Genomic DNA, 23,962 nt, shown 5'->3' with positions numbered 1-23,962 from the left:
GGGGGGGGGGGGGGGGGGGGGAAGACGATGCCTGTTAGTTTAAGTGGTCTTCAGCATCAGTTTGCCATTAGTATATAGCATTCGTGCATACAGGATGACACTTAACCTCCATAATCCTACGGAAAATCTTGGATGGTTAATCCTAGTAAAATGAGTCCTCTCCTTTATCCCATCAGGCTCTAGGTTCTTCTGGATACTTTATTTATTCTTTATTTAACCAACAGCTTAGCACCGTTATGCCTGCTCCTTAGATACAGTTGCCGGGCAAATTCGGACAGTTGGGAGCATCCTCTGGCCAGCAGATGATAAAGAGGATCAAGTGACAGCGAATTGGTGGAGCAGAAGAGAGAATGGAAACAAACTGTCAAGCATTGTGGCTGGGCAGGAGAATCTTGCAAAAAAGACAATTCAGTGCAACTTAATAAACATTACTGTTTTTTGGTTGTTGTTTTTTTTACTATAAGAGCCTATGAAGGCCATCAAGAGTGGCTGGCTGCGAGCTGGATGGAAAATGGCTACTTGGGAAAACAACACTGCACCTGGCCTTTTCCGGGAAGAGTATAGTGCTTTGATTATTTGGAAAAGGGAGCACTATGGCTTTAAAGCTGGTATAACACACTGCACTGCTTAGTAGACAAATATGGGTATCTTGTCAGCCTACAAAGTATACTTTCAGCAGATGGACAAAAGAAAACATATCATTCACCTATGTAAATGTGTCTAATTTGACAAACATACATTTTTGGTCAAATCCACACAGAAAGTCACATTTCAAACCAGCAGACCAAAATCTAATGTGTTATGTGAACATCAGCAAGGGAATATGCCTTTAAGAGGAAGAGCCATTCACAGACAACGGCTGAACCTAGACCTGATTAAGTGTCCTTGAGGAAGATGTAATACAATGTAAGAATATTATACAGGAAAAGGTGGCATACAGCCAATCCAATTCTCTGACACACCACCTGTTTATGACAGAGCATTCAAGCCCCTGAAAATGACTTACACAGACTTTAAATATCGAGGCCGGAGCTGTTGGAATTTAGTTGCGTCTTGGTGTAATTACTTCATTATTTAACAAACAATGTCCTTTACTATGTGTATCTGCAGGTAACCTTAAAAATTTTACTAAACTCTAGATTTCTGTTGCTTGTCAACAATAATATATTAAGATTAATTTATGTCAATAAACACTAGTCTAATTACATTTTGTGAAATTCTAGGAACCTTACTTTTTGTCTCTTATTTAATAATAATGTTTAAATTATAATTTCTGTGTCTGTCTCAATTTGTAGAATAACAAGCTCTGCCTTACATTACCGCACTTGTAAACAAGCTTACTAAAAAGCACAACACACAATACAACATGTGAGTTATATCACCATAATGTACTGTGACCTAAAAGTTGTAACGTGAGGCAGTGAAAATGTACAACACAGACAGCATGAAACGAATAAGACAACAATACTTGGTCAGTTTTTACAGGCGTTAACATGGAGACCAAATACTCTTAACCACCTGTGCTGGTTAATCTGGTCATTCAAGAGACACAGCGTGATGGAAAAACACAGAAGGGGGGGTCCAGAAAGAGAGGGAAACTAAAAATAAAGAGACAAAGCGAAGACTAAAAAAAGTTCATGCAGACAGTTCTACCGTCACTATGGAAGGAGCCAGTCAATGGAGATCTCTTCGCACAGTGCTCTTTACCTTTGGAGGTGGACACTGATGAAAAACACGACCAGAAGGCCACCGTTAATAATTCATTCTGCTCCAAAACAAAGCCAGCAGGGCGACTAGGAAACAAAGGTGGAGGCTGATTCACCTTTCACTGCTTCCCAGCATCCCACCCTCCTCCACCCCTGTGCTCCTGCTGATTCCACTCTCAAGAGCAATGTGTTAGCATAAGTAGGGAGTTTACATCTTTATTAAAAGGCGTTTAGATGATGGGCTTATCCACAGAAACTTACAGTTACATTAAGTAAGGAGGTAGTGGGTTCACCATCTTGTTCAAGGACATTTTATCAGGACAGGGTGAGTAGGTAACTAAGTGAGTAAAGTTGATATCTGCAACACCTTTCTAGAGCAAGCATGACATATTACAAACTTCACAGTCAAAAATTATACAAAAACAGCAATCTAGTCTACTCTAATCCACATTGCTGACCTATCTAAAGAACAACAAAACGTTGTCTTAACTGATGACCAAGGGACAGCCAGTAAGCCCAGTGAGATGACATTACAAGGGTTTTCTGTCTGTACAAAATCTGCAAAGGTTCCTGCATTGAAACTTACAGAGAAGCAGGTTACAAAAAGTGGAGGGTTAAAGAGAAATGTTCTGCTGCATAGTTGTTGACAACAGATGACTGCAGTAATTATGTTAATATGTGGAATAATGCACAAGTGAAGCAGATAGTTTCCCTCCAGTCAGAGATATCATGAGTTCATGTTCAATGATCCAAATGACCAGCGGATGTGTATTGTCACATCAATGGTAATTTTTATACAACTGCTTGTGGGATGTTTGCCAAATTGTGTCTGAAGTCACTCTAGTATCATTAGATTAGTGACTCATTCAATTGTATCAAAGTATTTTAAAGGTGCTTCTAATTTACTGTTCTTTGTATAAATTAGGTGCTTCAACTTCAGCTGGCTGACTGGTTTACAATATGATGTTTTTGAGGTTGGTTATCAAAGAATTTCAGGTCATTTTATTTGGCTGAAGGGTAAAATGTAAATGTGGTTGCTTCTGTGCTGTAGCTCCGATCACTGACAACCCTCTTGTTCAAGAGTCTGGGGGTTGGGATACAGAGGGATAGGTGGTTAGTGGGGCAGATTAGAGCTGGTTCACTGCCTGGATACAAACATTCAGCGAGCACTATCAACAGACCAACACTAAACCAGCTTAGCAGGCAGAAGGCAGCATTTATATTTATCAACAGTGGACTAAGCTTTGTCTGGATTCAGTTACCAGGTTGATGGCACTCAATGAGTAGATTCTGAAGCACTGAGAACATTTGTAGTCATTGCCTTTAGTGCAGCATAGCTTTTTTTGCCGGTCATAAAAACTGCACTAGAAATTGAGATGTCATACATTGACACTATTTGCCAAAACTAAAAATCTTGGTTTCCATGTGAATACAGTGATAATCAGAGCACTCAGTTCAGGGAAAGCCAGACTGTCGTCCTCACATCTGTATAGTACACCGCGCACACCTTACTGCTATCACTGTATGTTAAACTTTTGCAGTCACCTCTCTTGTCTTGTAAGCCAGCTATAAATTTGTAGCAAGTTATGATTATTGTTTTAGTGAGTAATCGTTATGAGGGCACATTCTATTACTGGTTAATATAACAGAGAAAATGTATGAAGCAGGCACAGTGGGAAGGGGAAAATGTCAAATATAAAGATAGGAGCTAACTCACAGCATGTGGACAACAAAGTAACAGCTATTATTATCACATTTCATATGACAACAATTTATGTTCAACACCCATAACAGAAAAAAATCTCTCTAAATATATCTATTCACCTCCAGCACAACATCAGCATGCAGTTCAATGGTAAAGAGGAGCTAAAGGTCAAAGAAAGGCTGCCTACTGAAATCACCATCTATCATCTTCATTTAATCTCACACCACATGGTGGTGAAGACCTGTCTGACCGCTCAGGTTGAGATATTTATATTCATTATTCTGTAACTCCTATTGTCCTTGCACCATGTAGGTCAGGATGTAATGTGCATCTCTTCTGTCGTCTGTAAAGGCTGAATGTAGACAATAAGTCTTTGTACTTTCACTTGAAATTTTTTTTTTCAAAGAAAAATAAATAATTATTTGTTGAATAAAAGTCATTGTATAAAATGCAGGTCAAGAATGCATATTGCATTTTCATTTTCAACACCACTGACAAAGAGGCAATACTACTACTGTATGTTCAGGAGTTTAGGCTCTTATTATATTTCCATTTCCATTTAAGTTTTTTAATTTTTACTATATGTATATACCTATACATTCATTTCTAATCTATATATTGTGTTAGATAATGTATATAACTGTAGCGAACAAATTTCTTTCCGGGGATTAATATAATATTTCTGCTCCTGATTCTGATTCGGTATGTAGTACCGTGTTGTTGAGTAGTGATGTAATGACAGTGAAATCGCGACACAAATATGTGAAAATGTTGACATTATCCATGAAGATTCTTTTACTTTTACATTTATTGAATTAGAAGATACAAGCTGGTGCCACTCTGCACTGAGGAAGAAGAAGAAGCAGAGCACAACTCTAGCTGTGAGGCTACAGTTGGTACGAGGACTGAGACATGGAAGTGTTGTGACCAGAGAAGACGCTGTAGGCTGGATCTCCTTAATCCGAGCTGTCATATCAGTGTCAGCCTGGCTAGGGGGCTATGCTAATACACACATAGTGGATACACTCACTACTGAATGGCAGCACAATTAAGCTGTAATAAACAAACTTGTTTATAAAATGATTTTAACACACCTTAGGCATGGCATGTACATTCCAACTACAATAAAAAATATCTGACTACAGAAATGCCAGATCTGATTTTTGTTTTTCTTTTCCAGATATTGATTTTCCTGAAGCTGTGGAAGAAAGGCAGGGTGTCCTTTTGTGGTGCCCATTGGGTTTCTGCTGTGGATATGTGAATGAGAGCTGAAGGGCGGCATTATGGAGACACACACAGAGCCAGGATGGGAGGCTTGCTGTGAATAGACCTATATTGTAAGGAGGGGAGAATGGAAGTGGTGTTGCTTGGCTGTCTTGTGGCCATGCAGTGCAGCTGGTCCCTACAGATACTATGAAGAAGGATGGGATAGTGCAAAGTATCTGCGTGTCTTTGTGCAAGAGGCAGTGATTGACAAGACTTTAGACCCTCAAGGGGATTTTTTTTCATCCATGAATGATGGGAGACCTCAAACTAGCGGCAGGGCACACAACTAAGCCAGAGGAATTATGTTTATATATGTGCATAATGTGCATCTGTGCATACATGCATACTGTATTTTCAGATAGAGGTGAAAACCTTGTATCTCTAAAATGTCAACGTTTGAAGACCTCAGAAAAACTTGTGCGCTTAGCTTTGATCATACTGCATGTTTTTCAGCTACACCAATGGGTTTTGAAAGGATTTTTGAGGTCTACAAGGTCTGGCAAATGGTGCAAATATCAATGTCACCAAAGTTGGAGATTTGTCCTTTAATATGAATACAGTATCAATGTATACATACAGCAAGTATGCACCTACAGTGAAATTTTATACCAGAACAAAATCCTAACAATGTATTAAGAAATATAAATGGTTTTGTGTGCCGTCATCAACTGAGACAATCCAATTTCCAGTTACTCTAATCGACAGATTACCCTATAAAGGTAACAACAGTCGAGTCTATGAGTATCAGTATACTTTGCACTGTCACACTCAACCCCAAACACCTGTGCACCTCACTAGATTGTGGAGCTGTCCAGATTTTTTCAAAATTTTAACTACTTGCATGTCACCACTGTGTACAGTAGTGACTGCATTGGTTGCCAGAAGGTTTAAAAAGTAGTAGTTGAATTTTGAGAGTGTGTATTCATAAGTAGCTGGCCACCTACCCAGGTTCCAATTATCCAAATATCAAGTACTTAATGAACCAAGGCAGAACTTAAGAAACAAAGACAAAAGGAGACACAGAATTGTCATGGAGACAACTTCAAGCTGATAGAAGTTTACAGACCCTTGCAGTTACCATGGCAGCCTATCTTATGTACATTGTACTCCATGTATCTGTATGTGGGTTATCAGGCGTGGGTGTAGCATTATCCCAGCCTGGCTGCATGGCTGATGCTACTTTTGATTGTACACAGACGTTAAATGTCATCGCTAAGCTGGCACCTGGCCTGAATATGATTCAACATCAAAATGTAAAGCACCTGACAGCCTTGGTCTAATTTGCTCGTAGATTTCATTACATGCTTTGAACAGAATTAAACAGAGCTGGTTCAGTCATGGGTGGGAATTTCAGCGAGGTTCAGAAGGGAAGTGGAAAATGATAGATGCATAAAATCTTTACAGCTAAAATACGTTTTTAAAACCTTTTAAAACTTTTACCTTACATTCATTTCTGTAGCTAGAAATAGCATTTCTCTGTCAAAAATAATCATACTAGGGTCACCGCATTTCCATTTAGTGGCAATATATATGATGCCCAGTGCTAATAATTAAGTAATTCTCTGACCCCAGACTGGTACATATTTGGTTAACCAGGGAGAAAAGGGTAGAATATTGCAACAAAAGCAATGAAAAGAAAAGTTTAAAAGAAAAAATTCCCTTAGAAGACCTTCAGTTACAGTATAAGGCCCCTTACGGCCTGCTGTGGTGAAACCACTGTTCCAGGCTTCTGATTACAGCAGTCGTACCTGTGAAGAGATGCTGACCTATGTTAATGCACTTGCTGTGGTGTGAGTGAGATTGGTCTTTGGAAAGGCAGACCTGGAAATAGCTGGCTGAGCTTTTTTAAGCTGTGGGTTCAAGCGAGGCAGCACACCTTGGGCTAGTTCAACTCTAGGGAGACGAAAAGGTTGTTCAAATGTCACTAGCAACACCCCAGCCCAGACCCCAAACACAGTCCTGCGCCAGCCGAGAAATGAGTCATTTGTGAATGTCTCAGATGCCCTAAGGCCATGGTGTGTGTGACAGAATGTGTATTTGTGACTCTGTGTGTGATGACTGTAAATGAGAGCAGTACAACACTGAACACGACACTTGCCATCTATGATATCAAGCTAGACGGCCACAGGCCACATGCTGCTAAATGCTCAGTAAGTTACTCCATCCCAGTTGTTCTCACCTTGGGAACAGACCCCTCAATAGGTCACAAGATCACTTTAGCGGCTCGCAGCACGATTTATGAGCTCAGAAAATAATAAATACAAAAGTACTACAATAGCAGTTTTTAATTTGTCGGTCTCCACAGATAGGGAATAAAATAAACTGCTGTATCTCAAAAAATAATTCTTCAATCAACTCTTCACCACCCTCCATGCAGCGCATTATGAGTAGGCAGCACCTCATCAACATGTATAACCTATATAAATTCAGTGGTAAATGATGACGATTTGGGTGCTAAATGAGTACCAGTGGAAGGTAACACTTTGCAGTCTATGTAAATTATAATTGCCAGATACCAGAAAAAAAAAAACAGTGTACTCAGATAGCTAACCATTATTCAAAACACACAAAAAAACATTTAAAGCGCTTGTCTGAATGTGGCATATTCCAGCACAAAACTAGACACAAACAGAATATAAACCTGAGATAAGTTTCATTAGAATGGCTGCAACCTTTACTCTATTTTCTATCTAAACTATTTTTTGCTGTGTTACTAACAGGCCTGCTACAGTAAATTATATTAGAGAGAAAGTGCACAGGATTCATTCCTAAGGGTGAAATATAGAAGACTGAAGGACATTTTATTCAGAGTGTCTGTAGTTTCATTAAGATAAACCCCTGACTTTTTAAGACCTTTCCAATGATGTTTGCGAACAGCATTAGGAAAAGTTTTATGCATATATTTGCAAAAACAAATAAATCTTAATGTTGCACTTTTTTGGCACCTTGAAATTAAACTGATGATTGTTGGATATTGTTTTTTGTTTTTATAAATCCAAAATTCAAAAATCAGTTTTTGGCCATTTAAGTTTTGAACTAGAAACCACACATGGTTTAACACCCATCAGCTTACTAACATAACGCCTGTCCAGAACCCCTGGCGATATGCAGCACCGATTTTATGACACCGGTACCCCTTCCATAAGGGCGACAGTCCAATTACTTAAAATTCAATCAGCATTAACGTCGTCACTGAGCCCAGACAACAGACATTAATAAGCTCCACATCGCCCTCGCCGATGCAGTCATTTGCTTCTTTCCCTCCCTCCTGCATCTTCCCTCAGTTCCATTCATTTGGTGTAGCTATTAATAGCCCGGCCACCCGCCTATCAGTACCATCACTACTCCAGCAAGACAGAGGATGTGGGCATGGCCCAGCCAGTGGAATGAGAATAAATGAGCTGAACTAAAGAAGCGTGTTCTTATGCAACGAGAGAGAGAGAGAGAGAGAGAAAGAAAGAGAGAGAGAGAGAAAAGAAAGAAAGAAAGAAAGAAAGAGAAGGAGAAGAAAAGGGAGAGAGGAGAAAGAAAAAAAGGGAGAGAGAAGAAAGGAGAGAGAGAGAAAGACCGAAAGCCGAGAGAAAGAAGAGAGGAAGAAAGAGAGAGAGAAGAGAGAGGAGAAAAAGAGAGAGAGAGAGAGACGGAGAGAGAAAAAGAGAGAGAGAGAGAGAGGAATAGAAAAACATGTCCATATGAAGAAGGAACAATAAGTGTAAACAGTAAAGTGAGATGGTAAATAAGACAAGGGAAAAGAAAGATACTATAGGAAAGAGAACAAGTTAGAGAAATGGGACATAAAGAGCAAAAGAATAACTGTCCCAATTTACCAGATAAAGATGAAAACAGAAAGATTAAGGAAGACAAAGACAGAAATTTACCCACTAGGTGAAAGTCAACTAAAAATATGTGACTCAGGAAAAGAGAGAAATCTGCCAGCTCTCTTGACGTTTACACACATTCCTTTTCTCCAATTCTCCCCTCAGTGACTACAATCTCATATTTATGGGTCCACATTCCTACCTCTCTCCATTTTTCTTCTTTCCATTTACCCCCCCCCCCCCCAGCAAAGAAAGACTATTGTATTATCCATAAAAGTGAGGATCTCTGCTTTGCGTTTTTATATCGCCTCCTCCACTTGCTGCTGATGCCTGGTCCAGTGGGGCTTTGTCAAACTACCTACTGGTTTGCAAATCTCTCTCTTAAAATCCAAAGATGGATCTCAGACCTGGGTTGACTGCTCCATCAATGTAGTCTTACTATGATTGATGACTATAGAAAACAAGCATTGCGATGTCAGCTTTAGTGGAAAAAACCCTAAAAAGATAAATACAAGTAACAAGAGCATAAGTATATTTATGAAATCACCAAAATATCAATATATCAAGTAAAGTAACAGATATTTACTGGATTATACAATGATGGATTATTATCTTTACGATAATCATGCAACCCGATATGTAACTCGAAAGGTGCCTCCATATGGCAAAATTACATAAAGCTGTAGTCTCATGCAGTGCAACTCATCATTAACAGCAGTGTTATGACTAATACTCCCACAGTTGAACTTTGTTTGTTTGAAAATCTGTAACGATGAAAAGTTAAGAACTGTTTAATAGCTTGCTACCTATTTTAAATTCAATATGCCTGTCAATCTTTCCATCTCTGCTCACTGGCCAATAAAACTTTAACCTTTAACCTCGACTATGACTTCCTTACTACTGGTTGTCTGTAATATCGGTTAGAATAGGTTGGGTGTTTGTGCAGACGAAATGTTACTTTGTTCTGTCTGATAATCATTCAAACGTGATTACTTGCTGCTTGAAGCTCTTGGTTCGTTTAGAGTGAACTGGACCAAAACTAAAAGGCAACAGCGCATCATTTTGTTCCCTTGGTCCTGACCTCAGTAGACCTTAGTCAGCAGGTACAAGTCCACTTTTCAGGTAGTGCACCAACTTAAACTCAACCAACGACCAAACAGGAACATTTTAACTGCACCAAATGGGTTATATGTGAACACATCCTGAAAAATGTTCAACAGTTAAATACTAAAGGTCCAATTCTTGCAAGCTCCCTGGGAGGCCAAAGGGCCAACACGGGCTGTAACTGTCCTGAGACAGCACTACATGCATTTAAATGTCACAGCTTAATGAGAGTGTTCTCCTACAAGACACAGTTCAGAGGAACATCTTTAATAACAACAGCAATATCAGTGATGTTAGTAGTCTTAGACATACTATGGTAAACAAAATAAGAAAAAAAAAAAAACTAAAGGAATGATAAGCAAGGTACCATCAAGAACACCGTTTTCCATATTCTAAGTTTACATGGAGTCACGAATACAGAATAGGAGAGACAACTACACACAACAACCTGTTAAAAGTCACTTTTGACCAATGCTGAGCCATGAAATCCAGTGGAAACCAATAACAGCATGTTGGCATGCCAGCCATCAGATCGGAATATAATAAGAAAATATATTACTGTAAATGCACACAACAGTGAGCAGTGAGCAGTTCAAATACTTTCACATAAAAACATGATAAATCCATATAGTAAGTGAAACTAACCAGTTGTCCCTCCTTGGTCTGTGTGTGTGTGTGTCTTTACCTTGGTGATGAGGATGCGGTAGTGCTCAAGCAGGTCATGGTTGTCGTGGCAACCGGCCAGCAGCTGCCAGACTTCAGCTCTGAGTGGCTCAGGAATGCCACTGCGAACCAACGAGGGCAAACCCTTCGGACGAGTGGACAGGTTCCCATGCCTGATACACACACGCAGATGTAATCCATTATATTATAATCTCACTTAATGCAATTCAGCCACTTTGAATATTAATTTGAAGTGCAGGGGGGCAGATTTGATCTTTATGTCCTTTGTGTGCAACAGTGAAATTTGTGCAGTGACATTATGAAGACCAATCGAGTCAATCATGTGCAGAGTTATACGCCTGTCGCACTGGAGTATTCACATTATACTAACTACAGTACCAAGTACAGTACTGCATTGTATTGGAGTAGAGCATTAACCGCAGTGCTGCCATGCTGTAAGAGTTCTCCCACATGAGGAAATATCTTGCTTTTGAAAACACGCTGTCAGCTCTTTTTAATGATGCTTGAAATCTCATCATAATGCATTTATTGAGGCCATATGAAAGCAATTTCCCGATAAACTACTTCACTTCATTGTGCTGATGCAACAGCAAGAAAACCGGCTGTGAAATCAAATGAAAAGCCAGAAACATCTTTTATTCAGTTAATTATGCCAGTGTCTGTATCTAAAGCTGTATGTTTCAATGCTGGTTGTTGTAAAGGAACAAAGTATTACAACAATGATGAGTATGTGATGAGTGAGTATGTGTCATAGACGATAAATTAATGACTGTATCTGAATGGAACAGTTTTCCACACAAAATGAGATGATAAAACAATCAAACTGCAATGATAAAGAGGACCCCGGCCCTGTATAGTAAATCACAGTCTGTATGAGGCAGGGTGGGCTTGATTGACCTTCTAGCATAATTGCATTTATTACAATCATGATATATGTATACCAGTTTATGATCCATCTTCTGTTTACACTTGTTTTTCTTTACTATATCCTAGAAGTTGCCGCTGCTGCTCTGATTCATTCACAAGTAATAGAAACTTTACGTCTTCTTAGGCAATGTTAATGTACAGTAATTTTTTCCCTTTTTTTCCCCACTTACTGTTCCCCTCAACTTTCTTTAAATTTAGTACTTGATGAGATTTTAATTTTATATATTGTGTTATATTTTATAACACATTGACTTATTCTAGATTTCTTAGGCAAATGTTCTTAACCAAAATATACCCCATGCAACTGTATACAATTCCATGAGTCAATATTTCTCTCTATCCTGTATTTCTTTATCATTTATTGCCTTTCTTCCTATTTGAACCTCTCTCTGTCCGGCTGTTTTGAACCATCTAATTTCATCTAAGTTTGAATCACTCAATTTCCAAATTTCTGTCTTTTTTGGAGCCTTACCATCTATTAAGGATTCCTCCCCATGACTCTAGGATTTTCTCAGGACAGTCTTTGGAAACATCTCCTGTCCCACTGGAAATTTCACTGTCACTATCTGCAGAAACACAAACACATCCAGATATTAACAAACATTTAGAGCAAATGGAGCATTCCTGACATATGCAACCTTTGTCCACATGAGAATACGGTACTCATTACGACACGTTCGGTTTAAGACCACGTTAAAGGCCCCAAGATGTTGGTCCATCTTTAACAAGACAACAGGACACCTTTTTTGGTCTGGAAGATCTTTCGTCACTTGTTCCAAGATATGTCAGAACTTCATCTCACTGCTGAGGAGTCCTAATATGTGTGTATGTCTGTCAGGGAACTGCATTGCACATTTTAAAACCTGTTAATATTGATGCTACGCACTCAAATGGAGGAAGGAGTGCCTGTGCAGTGCCTACACTTTCCATTATTGCAGTTCTTCTGTCTGGTGGTTCGTGAGGCAGACAAGAGGCAATCAGCACAGCGAACCACTTGTGTTTTGATGCAGAAGCACTAATTGACTGTCTGGCCTGCTCTGCTGCTGGAGAGATGAACTGATCCCCACACAGAGACCGCCCACTGGAACACACACAGTGGGCACAGAGATTCACACAGTATGTCCAGCACATACACTGATCAGATGTGTAGTTCATAATACTACATGTGTATGTACAGTACATATTACACAGAAACATTTGTAGAAATGTATTACACATGGGAAAAAGAGACACAACTATAAAATTGGATAGTTAGATTGATGCACACACATACAGTCTCTTTTTGGTTCAGGGTGAACTCTATAATCTATCTTCTCCTTAAACTCTTAAGTTTAAATGGATGTCAACAAAGCTTTTTCCTATTAATTCTGGTCTATAAATATAAAACAAATGGGTACCTCTCTGTTTCTATGAAAAAAACAAAGTATTTTTTTACCCAGAAAATATGCAAACATTAATGTTGGGCCATGTTTATCTACAGTATTCATGTTGAGTATGTGACACACTGATGATTAGGATTTGCATAGCTAGCTGTTTTTCACCACAAATTTGTGGTAAGAAAAAATGTGTTGTTGATCCACTGTAAATCAAGTTTGACTTATCTTGTCATTATTCTTAAACAAAATCTTATCACAGATGTGTCTTTTCTGCCCTTTTCTTGAAAGAAAATAATGACTGGATAGATTAAACTAGTCATCCTCGATGAATTAAATATTGTAGGTGTTTACACAATTTTAAAATAGTCAAACTCAAATTTTTTAAAGCTCTTATTAATGCTTGTGAGAACAAGAACAAGATTTCACAACTAACATAAATATGAAAAAACACACTGGTTCCAATGAACTTCTCAGGGCAGGACATTAGGTTTCACTGACATCTTAACAGCAAAACCAAACAGCCCTCAAAAGTGTTAAAAGGTATTCTCTCCCACTGAAGCCTTTAACATTAAATAATGAATCAATACATTTTCTTCTAGAACATGCAGCCACTATCCTCAATGCAATGCTGCTCCTATACATGCTTAGCCTCAGCAGGAGCTTTTTAGGTCTTTATAAATGCTTGATGAGCCCTTTCAAATGGTTCAGACCCGGCACAAAGCTGCTGCCTCTGTCCTCAGATTGGCTAAGGCCACGTGCCGAGGAAGCGTGAGTCCAGTGCCACTGCCAACTTACCAGGTGATGAAAGAAACTGTGAAGACGAGGACCATTACCGTTACCTTTTAATCTGGAGGGGGGCTGTGCATTCACTGTAGGATTACTTTCAAATAGGATCTCTCTGATGTTGAAGCCACTATTGGATTGGTTTTTGTCTACATTAAAGTGAGAAGAAATACCTTACTAGTGCCTTGAAGATGTTCTACATTTAATATTTTACCCTATTTTAATGTAATTTTATTTATATCCTTTAATTTTTAATGTCATAGTCATTACTATGTCTTGACCTTTATTTTTCAACCTTCACCTCTTATTTGACAGAAGTATAGTGAATCAATCAAGCTGTGTGTCACTGTATTGTAATATGCAAATACAGAAGTTATAGTAATAAACAGAGGGCCTGTATGAAAATACAGTATGTATGATCACAGTCTGTGAGAATGTACAGTATATGAAACAGGAACATACAGTTTTCGTGTGTATGTGTGCCTACGTGTATATGAAAAGGGCAACAAAAACACAACAAGCAACAAGAGGAAAAGGCTTCAGGCCTATTTTCCACATTGCAGCTTCCAAGAAGAAGAAGAAAAAAAAAACATCCACATGAATTGAATGTGTGTGTGCTCACAGCAGTGGCATCTACACTGGGAGTGTATTCATTTCTGTACACAATGAGGCTGACCTCCAGCTCCACAGCCCTGAGCGCCTTCAATTTTCAGCTCTGGGGGAGTAGAGGGGCGTTAAAGAAAAAGCCCTCTGAATGGCTCCCACAGTGGCCGTTGAAAGCCGTCAGCTCCGGCCTTGGCGGCTGACTCGTGACTTTGGGCGAGTCGGCAGCTAAACACAGGAGAGACGATTTCTTCCTCCTACTCTGTTAATACCTTTTAGTGCTTCAAGGTGATAAAAGTAAAGGACTGTTGACAGTGGCAAAGAAGAGAGAGAAGCGACAAAATAACATGAAGATGAGCCTCCAATGTTAGATGTTCCCATGTATCACAATTTTGAGAAACATTAACAAAAAAGTTTTTAATTAGTTTTTAATAAGGGGGTGCCTTTTTCTATTTATTGCTGCACTAGAAAACTGTGGGCTTGTATATCTTGTTAAAATGTCAAAGGCTAACAGCTAAATGAACATAGAAATGTGCACCTTTATCTAAACCAACATTATGAAGCGTGCAATCTGAATTGTGGCCAGGCCTAATCTGCGACACCTGCACAACCGAGCCAGTGGTCAGGTGGAAATGCCAGTCCTGTTTATATTAGTGGGCTGAAACTGGGTCATGTTTGGGAATCACTGGAGTCTAACAGCCAGTGTTGGTGCTTTTAATGTTATTGCTGTTTTGCCTCCATCCCTCTGGCATAGCGGGAAAATATCCACGCTGCTCTGGCTTGTAACCTAAACTGGTCATGTTTAAATTTAATGAATTCAGTGTCTCAATACACACAATTACGGGGATTCATATCACCAGCAATGTGGTTTGTCAGTTCTGATTGATGGTTGTTGGTGCGTAATGGTCAGTTTGCAATGATGCAATGGTCAAAAGCTTGGAATGATAAAATTATTTCATAATGTTGTCATTTAAACAACTTGCACTACTTGGCTGATTAGGGAGATTATTAATGGAACATGAAAAACCCCAAAACAACCATGCATGGACGGGTCTGCTTGACTTAAGAGGGCTGTTCATTTCAGACAAAAAGGGCATGTGGGGGGTGTTTGATGGTAGTTTGATACTGCAGTGCTGTAGTGCTATAAACCAACAAGCCCCAACAGGATTGGGCCGGGTTCCACACACAAATCACTCACGCTTGACGCACGAGCAGACACACAAGCGTGCATAATCACACAAACACACACAGCTATCAAAACCCCTGAGATTCTGCCTGCAGTCATTGCTTTTCACAGTGTAACACATACACAAAGTCTGTGGTAAAACATAGAATACACACCCTTTCCTTCACACATATGCAAACAAACACAGACACACACTCAAACTCAGTACCCACAATTTATCCACATTCCCTTTATCACATGTCTTGCCACACTCACTCACACACACGACCCACATAAACTCATGTTCACACACACACACACACACACACACACGCATCCCTGCCAATGTTTATGTCTCTAAACAAAATTAAACTTCACTGTTGATTCATATCAGCCAATGACTAGTACATATGTGTTTGTGACAAGGCAACGCAGGAGTATGTGTGCTCTGGTAAACCTCAATTTCAGCCTGAATATCTGGACATATAATCTCATTAAATTGAGGCGTTCATGCCACCCAGAAAAAAAAACGCTGGATATATGGAATGAAAAGGAAATGCTCCCACCGACAAGTTAGTTGTGGTAAAGCAATTGTTTTCTTTTTTGTACCTGAGAAGGATCACAAGTGTCTCGTTTTCGATGATATTAAAAGGCAGTGAGGGATTTGTACAGCTCTATGCACTGTGAGGCTGCATTTTTCAATCAAGCAAGATTTGGAAGACAATTATGTTGAGTTGGGGCTCGCACACACATATGAGTATGTGTGTATATTCGGAGGAAGGCATTGTGATGAAGGATTCTGGCATCTTATCAGTGATGTACAGAGACAGGAAGCCTAACTGGCTTTTTAAAGATGAAAAGAATTTGCATTATTGGTGATTATGCAGTGTGGTACGGTTGGTATATATTGTATATGATTAACTTAACAGAGTAAAAGGGGTAGAAAGCAAACTACTGAAGGAGAGAGTGAGCATGAAAATGAAAAAGGGAGAAACATCCATACCTTCATCAGCCTCCTCTTCCTCAGTGGGCGAGGCCAGTCGTCCTCTTTCTGCATTGCTTCTCTCTGCCTCCCTCTGAAGACTCACCACCTCATAAACAGCATCACTCTGACCCACCCTCTCTGGTGCCTGCTGTATACACACACACACACCACCCAATCAGACTTTTTTGATCCCCAAAGGGAAACAATGTCATGCATTGAGAAAAAAATATTATTTATAAATACATTTTGAAAATCAAAAATATTAACAAAAAAATGATTGACATATCTGCAGGGCAGTTTTGCAAACTTATATTTAACTGCAAGGATAGAAAATACAAAGATGAAAATACACTTTTGTCTCTTCATAGAAATTCATACCATGTGTTGCTTTCGTCAGGAGGTACAAACTGTTCAAATGTTAACACAAAAGCAGCCCCACTAACAAATTTCAAAAACATTACCATTACAAAATGTTTTCTGTTGCTTACAGATTTGTTAAATTCGTGATTGCAGGTTTTTTTTCCTTTCTTGTGAACATAGAGATTCTGATTTTCTGTACAGTAATTCTCTTTAAATATACACTGCATGTGAGCAGCCCCTAATAAGGTACAGTAATTCATAGACAAACTGACCAAAACAATAAGGGTACATCAGCGCCAGGAGACAATCTAATGCTACAGGGGCTCGAGAGGCTCAATTAACGTGCAATGACGAGCTTTAAATCGGTTTTACATATCCAGACTGATCCCTTCAATCACAGGAAAGCTAGGAGAAGAGGGTCATCCAGTGCGAGAGTGATCATTTGCGCCATTAAGGACATTGATTATATCATGGCAGCCACAGAAGCACCAGAGTCATGGACTAGGATCGAGTTCCTCCAACCAGCATACAATCCATTCTCATTTGTCCAGGACAGACAGCAGTCCCAGCCCCAGAGAGAACTGCTGGTATCCTTGTGTCAGTATGAGATTGGCAGTGCAGGTCTGATCTCAATCTCAACAAGGTAATCAGCTTGACCACCCTTACACCTGACATTGACCAACTGTCTGACCAATGTGTCAGGCCAAAGCTCACTGCCCCATCAGATGACATCAATGAAAGAAAAAGAGCCAGGAATGAGGACCGAGGCAAAAAGCACTACCATCTGCAGCAGAGAGCCTTCTGCAATCCAACTGAGGTGGGATGTAAGGAGTTTGCAGGCCTGGCCCTAAATTAATCAACTTAGCAAAAGTCAGAGGGGTGAAAAAGAAGAGCCATATAACACTACGGAGAGAACAAAATTATGACAGGTATGGTAAGAGTAAGAAAGAAGATTGTACAGAATTAACTTAGAAGGTTTATGTAAAACTATTCAGCCAACTATCATTGATTAAATATGGGTGTGTTTTCACGATCTAATAATATTTTTGTAGCAAATGTTGTTGAAAGACTTGGCATACCATCTGTGTATTTCTTCCTTTTCAGTCATGAAATGCATTTTGAAGTTTGTGTGAAATTTTGTGTTGGAACGATACACTCAAATAAAACAATTAATTACTTTCATTTGGGAGCTGGTAAACCCAAGTAGGGATAAAACCCTAGTTAATACTTTACAAAAGTGTTAGCTAACAAGTTTGTTTTAAAGTCTAAAAAATATGTAGTAAATATTGCTTGATTAGTAATGTTTCTCGGTACAAATCCTGCGTCTGACACAAGAGATCGATAAGGCTGTTTGCCCTCATTGTTCTCCGAAGTTTGCTGGAAGTGATGTAGCCTAAAGCCCTGGTGTACTATGTGGTGTGAGCACTGAGTAAGCCATTTTAAAAATAGCCTTTTAAATGCTTCATTGTTTGTCAGCAACCACTCATATGGTAACTCAGAAGGCAATTTGGCCTGATGTGGTCCGTTTGTTTTTTCAGGTCCAAATGTTCTGTAATATTGTAATTATTTCATTTTCAACATACATGAATATAACCATAATTATAACCATATAAATTCAAAACACAGTTTACACCTATGTTCATTGCCAAAAACCACACTTTTTGTATTGGGTGAAATCAATTAAAAGGTGCATATGCATTTTGCCATGGTTTTCAGCGCCGTTCATTTTTGTCTCAATCCGTAGGACTCTCTCCTTGCTCCAGCTCAGTGCTGCCCCTTGAATACACTGAAAAAACCCGGTCCGGGAGACAACACAGGGCTCGTAAATCGTAAACACATACTAGGGGACGCAGTCTGTGCACCAAAACACAACAAACAGTTTCCAGCCATCACCTAAAACGAGACAAAGATGTTTGGGAAGAAGGGGTGGGGGTAGTGCGCAGAGTTGATTGAGTAGCGTACTGCTTCCCGATTTGCAGCTCGACAGTGTAGAGAGGCGAAACAAGAATTATAACACTCGTAAGCATTTTCAAGTATCATATTTTGTAGTTCCTAGCTTTTGACCTTCAACCCATATGAGCTGCCCACGAAACCGGCTTCCGTAGCAACTGCTGACGCCAGTCTGTAAGCCGTCCGGATAGTCGGGCGTGTGATCGTAGCAGCGCTATTATGTTGAGTCAAGACGAACACATTATTAATGAATTCGTTATACGAACAAAGATTTTTTGTTAATGTCGAGAATAACGAATTCATAAGTCGTATTCACGAGATACACAGAGCATAAAATAAAACAAATCCATGGCCGTTTCTCGGCTTTTCCGTATCTTTTTGCATAAGTCCATACAAGAATTTTCCAATATATCCGCTTAACTAAATTACCTCACATCGTAACATATTGTATAGAAGACTGAATTATAAATGTACTCACTGAACAGTATTGGAGTGTAGCTCCAGCCAATACTTAGCGACGTTAGCGGTAGCCACACTCCAACTTAGTGGAAAACATGGGGGGGGAGGAGGTTGAGCTTTGACTCTGTTTTGTTTGGTATTTACTTTGAACGACAACAGAAGTGATGTCATGCAGGATCGCATAGTGCACCTTTAAATGACCAGATGACAATCTATCATCATCACTGCTTAATACAGCTTTTAGACTCTTTAAATTCATCATAATGGACTAAAGAAATAGACAAGAGAAGAAAGACACAAGCAGCCTTGACCTTGAGTGTCATAAGCTACTGATGTTAATTTCTGGTCTATTCAATTACTGTAGTGCTGTTGCCTCTCTCCTCCACCTGGTAGAATGGATCAATGAGCTGCATTGATCTGCCCACTCGCATGGCATTAATGACTAACTCAAGTCAGTGATGAGAGCGCAAATTGGGAGGGAATATCAAGCCTGGCCATTTTCTAGAGAAAATCCTAAGTAGGCTTAGGTAACAAATGAATTATTAACTCTGATACAATTGTGACAGAAATGTGGGCCAAAGAAGGCACACTGTACAAACACAGTATAATCTACTGTGGATTTATAATAAGAAAAAGAAAGCAGAGAAAAAAAAGGATTACCCAACATTGTTTGTTGATACACAAAGAAAAACAGTTCTCTCTGCTCAGTGTTATTCTGTGAGATGAATACCATTTTACCTCGCAAAATAACAGATAATGGGTCTTTGTATCCAAGGGTTGCAGCACACTGTCATCTGTCGTCATCTTAAACAAGGGTGGCATTTCTCTGGAAAACCACTGGTATCCCTCTCTACAGTTGGTTCCATCAACTTCTGAATGCTGGTTCAAAATTTCATTTGCTCATCCTCAAAGCATACAAGCTGCTATAAGCTTAGTTATAAGCAGTTATTTTGTTGCGGTTTTCCAGCATCAGAAAATATGGGTGTTCCCTTGCAGAAACATGTATGTAAAAAATATTTTATGTTTACAAGACATGCACACAGCATTTTTTTCAGTCCTAGTCTTGACTTCGTCTCAACCCTGTTGAATTTGACAGGACTCAATCTTGAAATAAACTTGGATTGACACAGATTATCTTGCCTACAGCCCTAGCAGGTTTGTTTCCACAGTAAAGCAGACACCAAACACATTTCCCAGTGATGGAGACACAGAAAACATTCTGAGAAGTTGGCACAGCTAATGGCTCCCGGTTCTCCAGCTGGCTAATGACAGTTTTGGCAAAATAAGACAATAGGACTACATATTTTATATGCGTGTGTTTCACCTCTGATTGCCATCTTCCACAAAAACCTCCACACAATATTATCTTTTAATTAGCTCTTAACCACAGCACCAGTCCAACACTCTTCCATTTACTGAGGAGATAACTAGAGAGGCAATCAGGCGGACGAGTCAGACCGCCGCTGTTAATTACCCACATGCCAATAATGAGACAGAGCCTCTTATTAGCTCCCTACAATCCAAAGCTTCCCCACACTCCACTGCTTTGCCAGCTCCCCACGGCCTACTAAAGGAGATCTGCTTTTTAACAGGGGAGAGGAGGCTTACAGCTTAACTGTATTTTTTTAAGCACCTGCACCAACTGCTCAGGCTGGGTGTCCTTGTGTTGGTGGGAGGTAAGTGAATGTGCCATCTTCACTCTCTCAGCACTTTTTAATCAGACAAGTTGTGAAGAAACTCAAAAAGGGCAAACATTTTAGGGTGTGTGATGTTTGCTATCGCACATCGACATTAAGATACAGAAAGGATTCAGCTTATTCGTTGCGATGAACTTCACATCAGTGGATTGTGGTTACTATTATTCAGCTGCCAGAGATCAGCTCACAAGATAAATGCGGTAACTGTTTAGCACAACTGCTAATTTTCAGAGACGATTGAAATGTTGACCTGTGCAAAGGTGAGGTTTTGAGTGTACCCATATAAACAGTTTGTATCATTTGTACAGCCTATGTTTTACTGTACAAAGAGATCCGAGTCAGATTTTGTGTTGAAGGAGGGGGAGGGATCAACATGTTGAACATCAATGCACCAGCTTGACAATGAGAGGCTGGCAGACTCAAAGATAAAGCAAAAGTAGAAAATGCACAGATGGAAAGAGAAAAATGGAAGTCAGCTGATAAGACATTTACATCTTTCAACACACATTTTTAGCTCTTACAACAAGTGTTTCAGCTCTCTTGGGTACAGCATTTGACTGGTCACTGACACACCACCACGCCTCCAAGTTGTCTGCTCTGACCTCCTCCTCCACTCCACATATCCTCTTAAGCTGCCCAGGCACTCGCTCCACTTTTCTCTGGTCTTTGTGGAGAGCTTGGACTGTGTTGGGAAGTGATGCTGTTTTGGGCTATAAAGCCCTTTGAGACATATGTGATATTGGACTCAGTAAACTTGACTTGACTTAAATAACCTTGTGAAAGCAGTATGGCTGAAGACTCATTTAGTCTGTCATTACATTTTTATATCTAATTTATTTTGGACTATTCTGTGTTCTTCTCACCATTAAATATCATCATTATATAATTGACTGGCTCTGTTATTTACACTGACAAATCATTCAACCATCTTCTTGATGGACTGAAATCATTGAGAAAACCAACCAATTAGAAAAAGGGGTCGATAACATCCACTATCACAATATGTGCAATCTTCATGATAATATCAATACACATTATCAAATAACTCAAACATTGTTACACTACATAAATAACAAAAGAGGAATGTCTTCTTTTGGCTAATGCAGTAAATTAAATAATACAAATAAATAAAAAGGAAACATCATTATACTTCATCAAAGATTAGAAAATCATATAACAATTTAGAATGACCGTACAACACTTCTGCACAGTGTTTTGCAATGGTACCACTGCACCCAAAGATATTAGAGGGATAGCTACCACAGTATACAGGATGGCAAAATCATTGACGGTTGAAAAACATGTAAAATCTTTCAGTATAAATCATCATATTGTCCAATACTATGAGCAATCAATCACAGTCTACAAACAAACCACAAATTAGCCAACCAACTAGATCCTAACAACTAAGAGATCAATATGCCTATAAATCATCCAAGACATTGGATATGTAGAATTAATAACTCAGTAGCAACAAGACTATTCTGCCTCAAAGGAGGTTTTGACAACGATCCAAGGATCCTTATCGTTTTTTACAAATTGGTGGGTAGTTTTACACTCTGTTTGCACTTATTTTACACTTTGTATGATATTCACACCTTGATATTCCATTGCTACTGTCTCAAGAGTCCACCCACCAATCAAATGGGCTATAACCTTCAAAGGCTAATATCCGACCACTATCGTGATCCAGCAATTGCCAAAATGAGATCAAGTTATAAAGCAGAAGCCCACCAACCTCTCAGATTGTGGGTTAAAGAGAGATGATTTAAACCACATGCTGTATGTATAGGTATGTAAAGTATAAAGATGATTGCAGTTTCCATGAGGGCTGTAATGGTTGCAGTAGAAATACCTGTCTGAGCTTGAGGTAGAAGGTCTCACTGAAGGTCTTGCGGCTGAAGTACCAGAAGCGTTCATTTGATGGATACACCCTGACCAGAGTTTCCAGCAGGAAGCGAACTGGCTCCACCACCTCTGTGACTACCAAGTCCGCTGCCACTGTCATGTAGACCTGCTTATCTGGAGCAAACCAGAAAGAAAAAGCAAAAATGAAGAAAACAAAGGCAAGGTCACCGTGAGGGTATTATGCAAGACTCCTTTGTATCTTTTCCTTTTATTTAAATTTTGATGAATCAATCTAGGTCAAAGGGAACACAGATTTCAGTCAGGGAAGCTAATTTACCTACCATTAAACAGGTATGTAAATGAGTGTTAGGTACACATTATAAACAGCACTAGGTGCACTGCAGCTTTCAGAGCATTCAAAGTGTAACCAGCATATGAACTGCTTGCCAGCCAAAAACTGGTACACATTAATAAGTCTGCACCCACATCTTTGTCAAAAAAAATGCCAAAAGCCTTTAATTATGATGCTGATGTTTTTCGTCCTTCTCAAAAATACTCTGAGCTATTAAAAACAATATATCTTTACAATGAACATAGAAATCCACAAATGTAACTAAACTGAAGAGATTTTGCTAGTCATCTGATTGGCTTCTACTGGGAGGAAGGAAATCCACACCATCTATCCTGTGGGGATGTCACACCCCCTAGTGGATAAGGACTTCACATTTATGTCTCCAACATCACAACTGAAGACTACATTTATATAACAAGAACCAGAAGATAGGGGATTCTTACACTAACACTAATCACTTAAGGCTTCTGTTCTGGGAACAGTCTAATTATAAAGTAGGAATAAACAAATGGAAAAGAGACAGAGGGGCTGGAGAAGTTATATCACAGTAGGCAGTTTTTATTTTTTTATTTTAATCAACTTGTGGAGAGACAAAAATTAACTACCAACATCTTAATATAGATTTCAATTATGAAAATGTCAAGCACAAGCTCCTGATTTAAAGAAAAAGAAATGATTTTGAAATAAAAAAGGACTTTTAAGATCTTTAGCACTACTGCTGAGATAGTTTACTTCTTACTATGAAGTATCTACAGTGGGTACAATCATATTAGTTACTGGTTAGTTACTACAAGTTATTCAGAAGAAAAACAGCTTAAGGCATAACATTTTGGACAAAGAACTCTGTAAGTTAAATTTTTGCTGCCATTTTTATCACCAGAGCTTGAATGACTAAACAATCGTTGAACAAAAGTAGTTAAATATCAGAGGGACTTAAACTGGTTTCAAAACCTCCACCTCAATTATGTAAATTTTTCTACATCACAATTAAATATATAATGTGTGAATAACAAGTAAAAACTATTTGTATTTCTTTTTTTGTAAATATTTCAACTATAAGAGAGATTTTACAAAGTATGTGTAACGCCTATCAACAACTTCTGACCGTCTCTGACTTCTCTCTGCCAGTAAGGATGTGGACAGATTTACAAGTGAAAGGTGTGTGTGTGTGTGT

At 39.1% G+C, this 23,962-nt stretch overlaps 1 protein-coding gene across 3 annotated transcripts in view; it reads right to left on the bottom strand.

Annotated features, from left to right (window-relative positions):
- Positions 1-23,962, bottom strand: part of rabgap1l (RAB GTPase activating protein 1-like) — a 114,387-nt gene that overhangs the window by 74,095 nt on the left and 16,330 nt on the right. For all 3 annotated transcript variants that reach the window (XM_035654086.1, XM_035654088.1, XM_035654087.1), the window contains exons 10-13: positions 22,444-22,610; positions 16,141-16,270; positions 11,683-11,776; positions 10,285-10,435 (exon numbers count right to left, since the gene is read on the bottom strand). In XM_035654086.1, the coding sequence (XP_035509979.1) occupies positions 10,285-10,435; positions 11,683-11,776; positions 16,141-16,270; positions 22,444-22,610 (542 nt within the window). The remainder of the gene's footprint in view (positions 1-10,284; positions 10,436-11,682; positions 11,777-16,140; positions 16,271-22,443; positions 22,611-23,962) is intronic.

The sequence above is a fragment of the Morone saxatilis genome, unplaced genomic scaffold, assembly GCF_004916995.1.
Source record: "Morone saxatilis isolate NCDOM2014 unplaced genomic scaffold, NCSU_SB_2.0 Contig12, whole genome shotgun sequence".
Lineage (NCBI taxonomy): Eukaryota > Metazoa > Chordata > Actinopteri > Moronidae > Morone > Morone saxatilis.
This window is presented reverse-complemented; position numbering and strand designations above follow the sequence as displayed.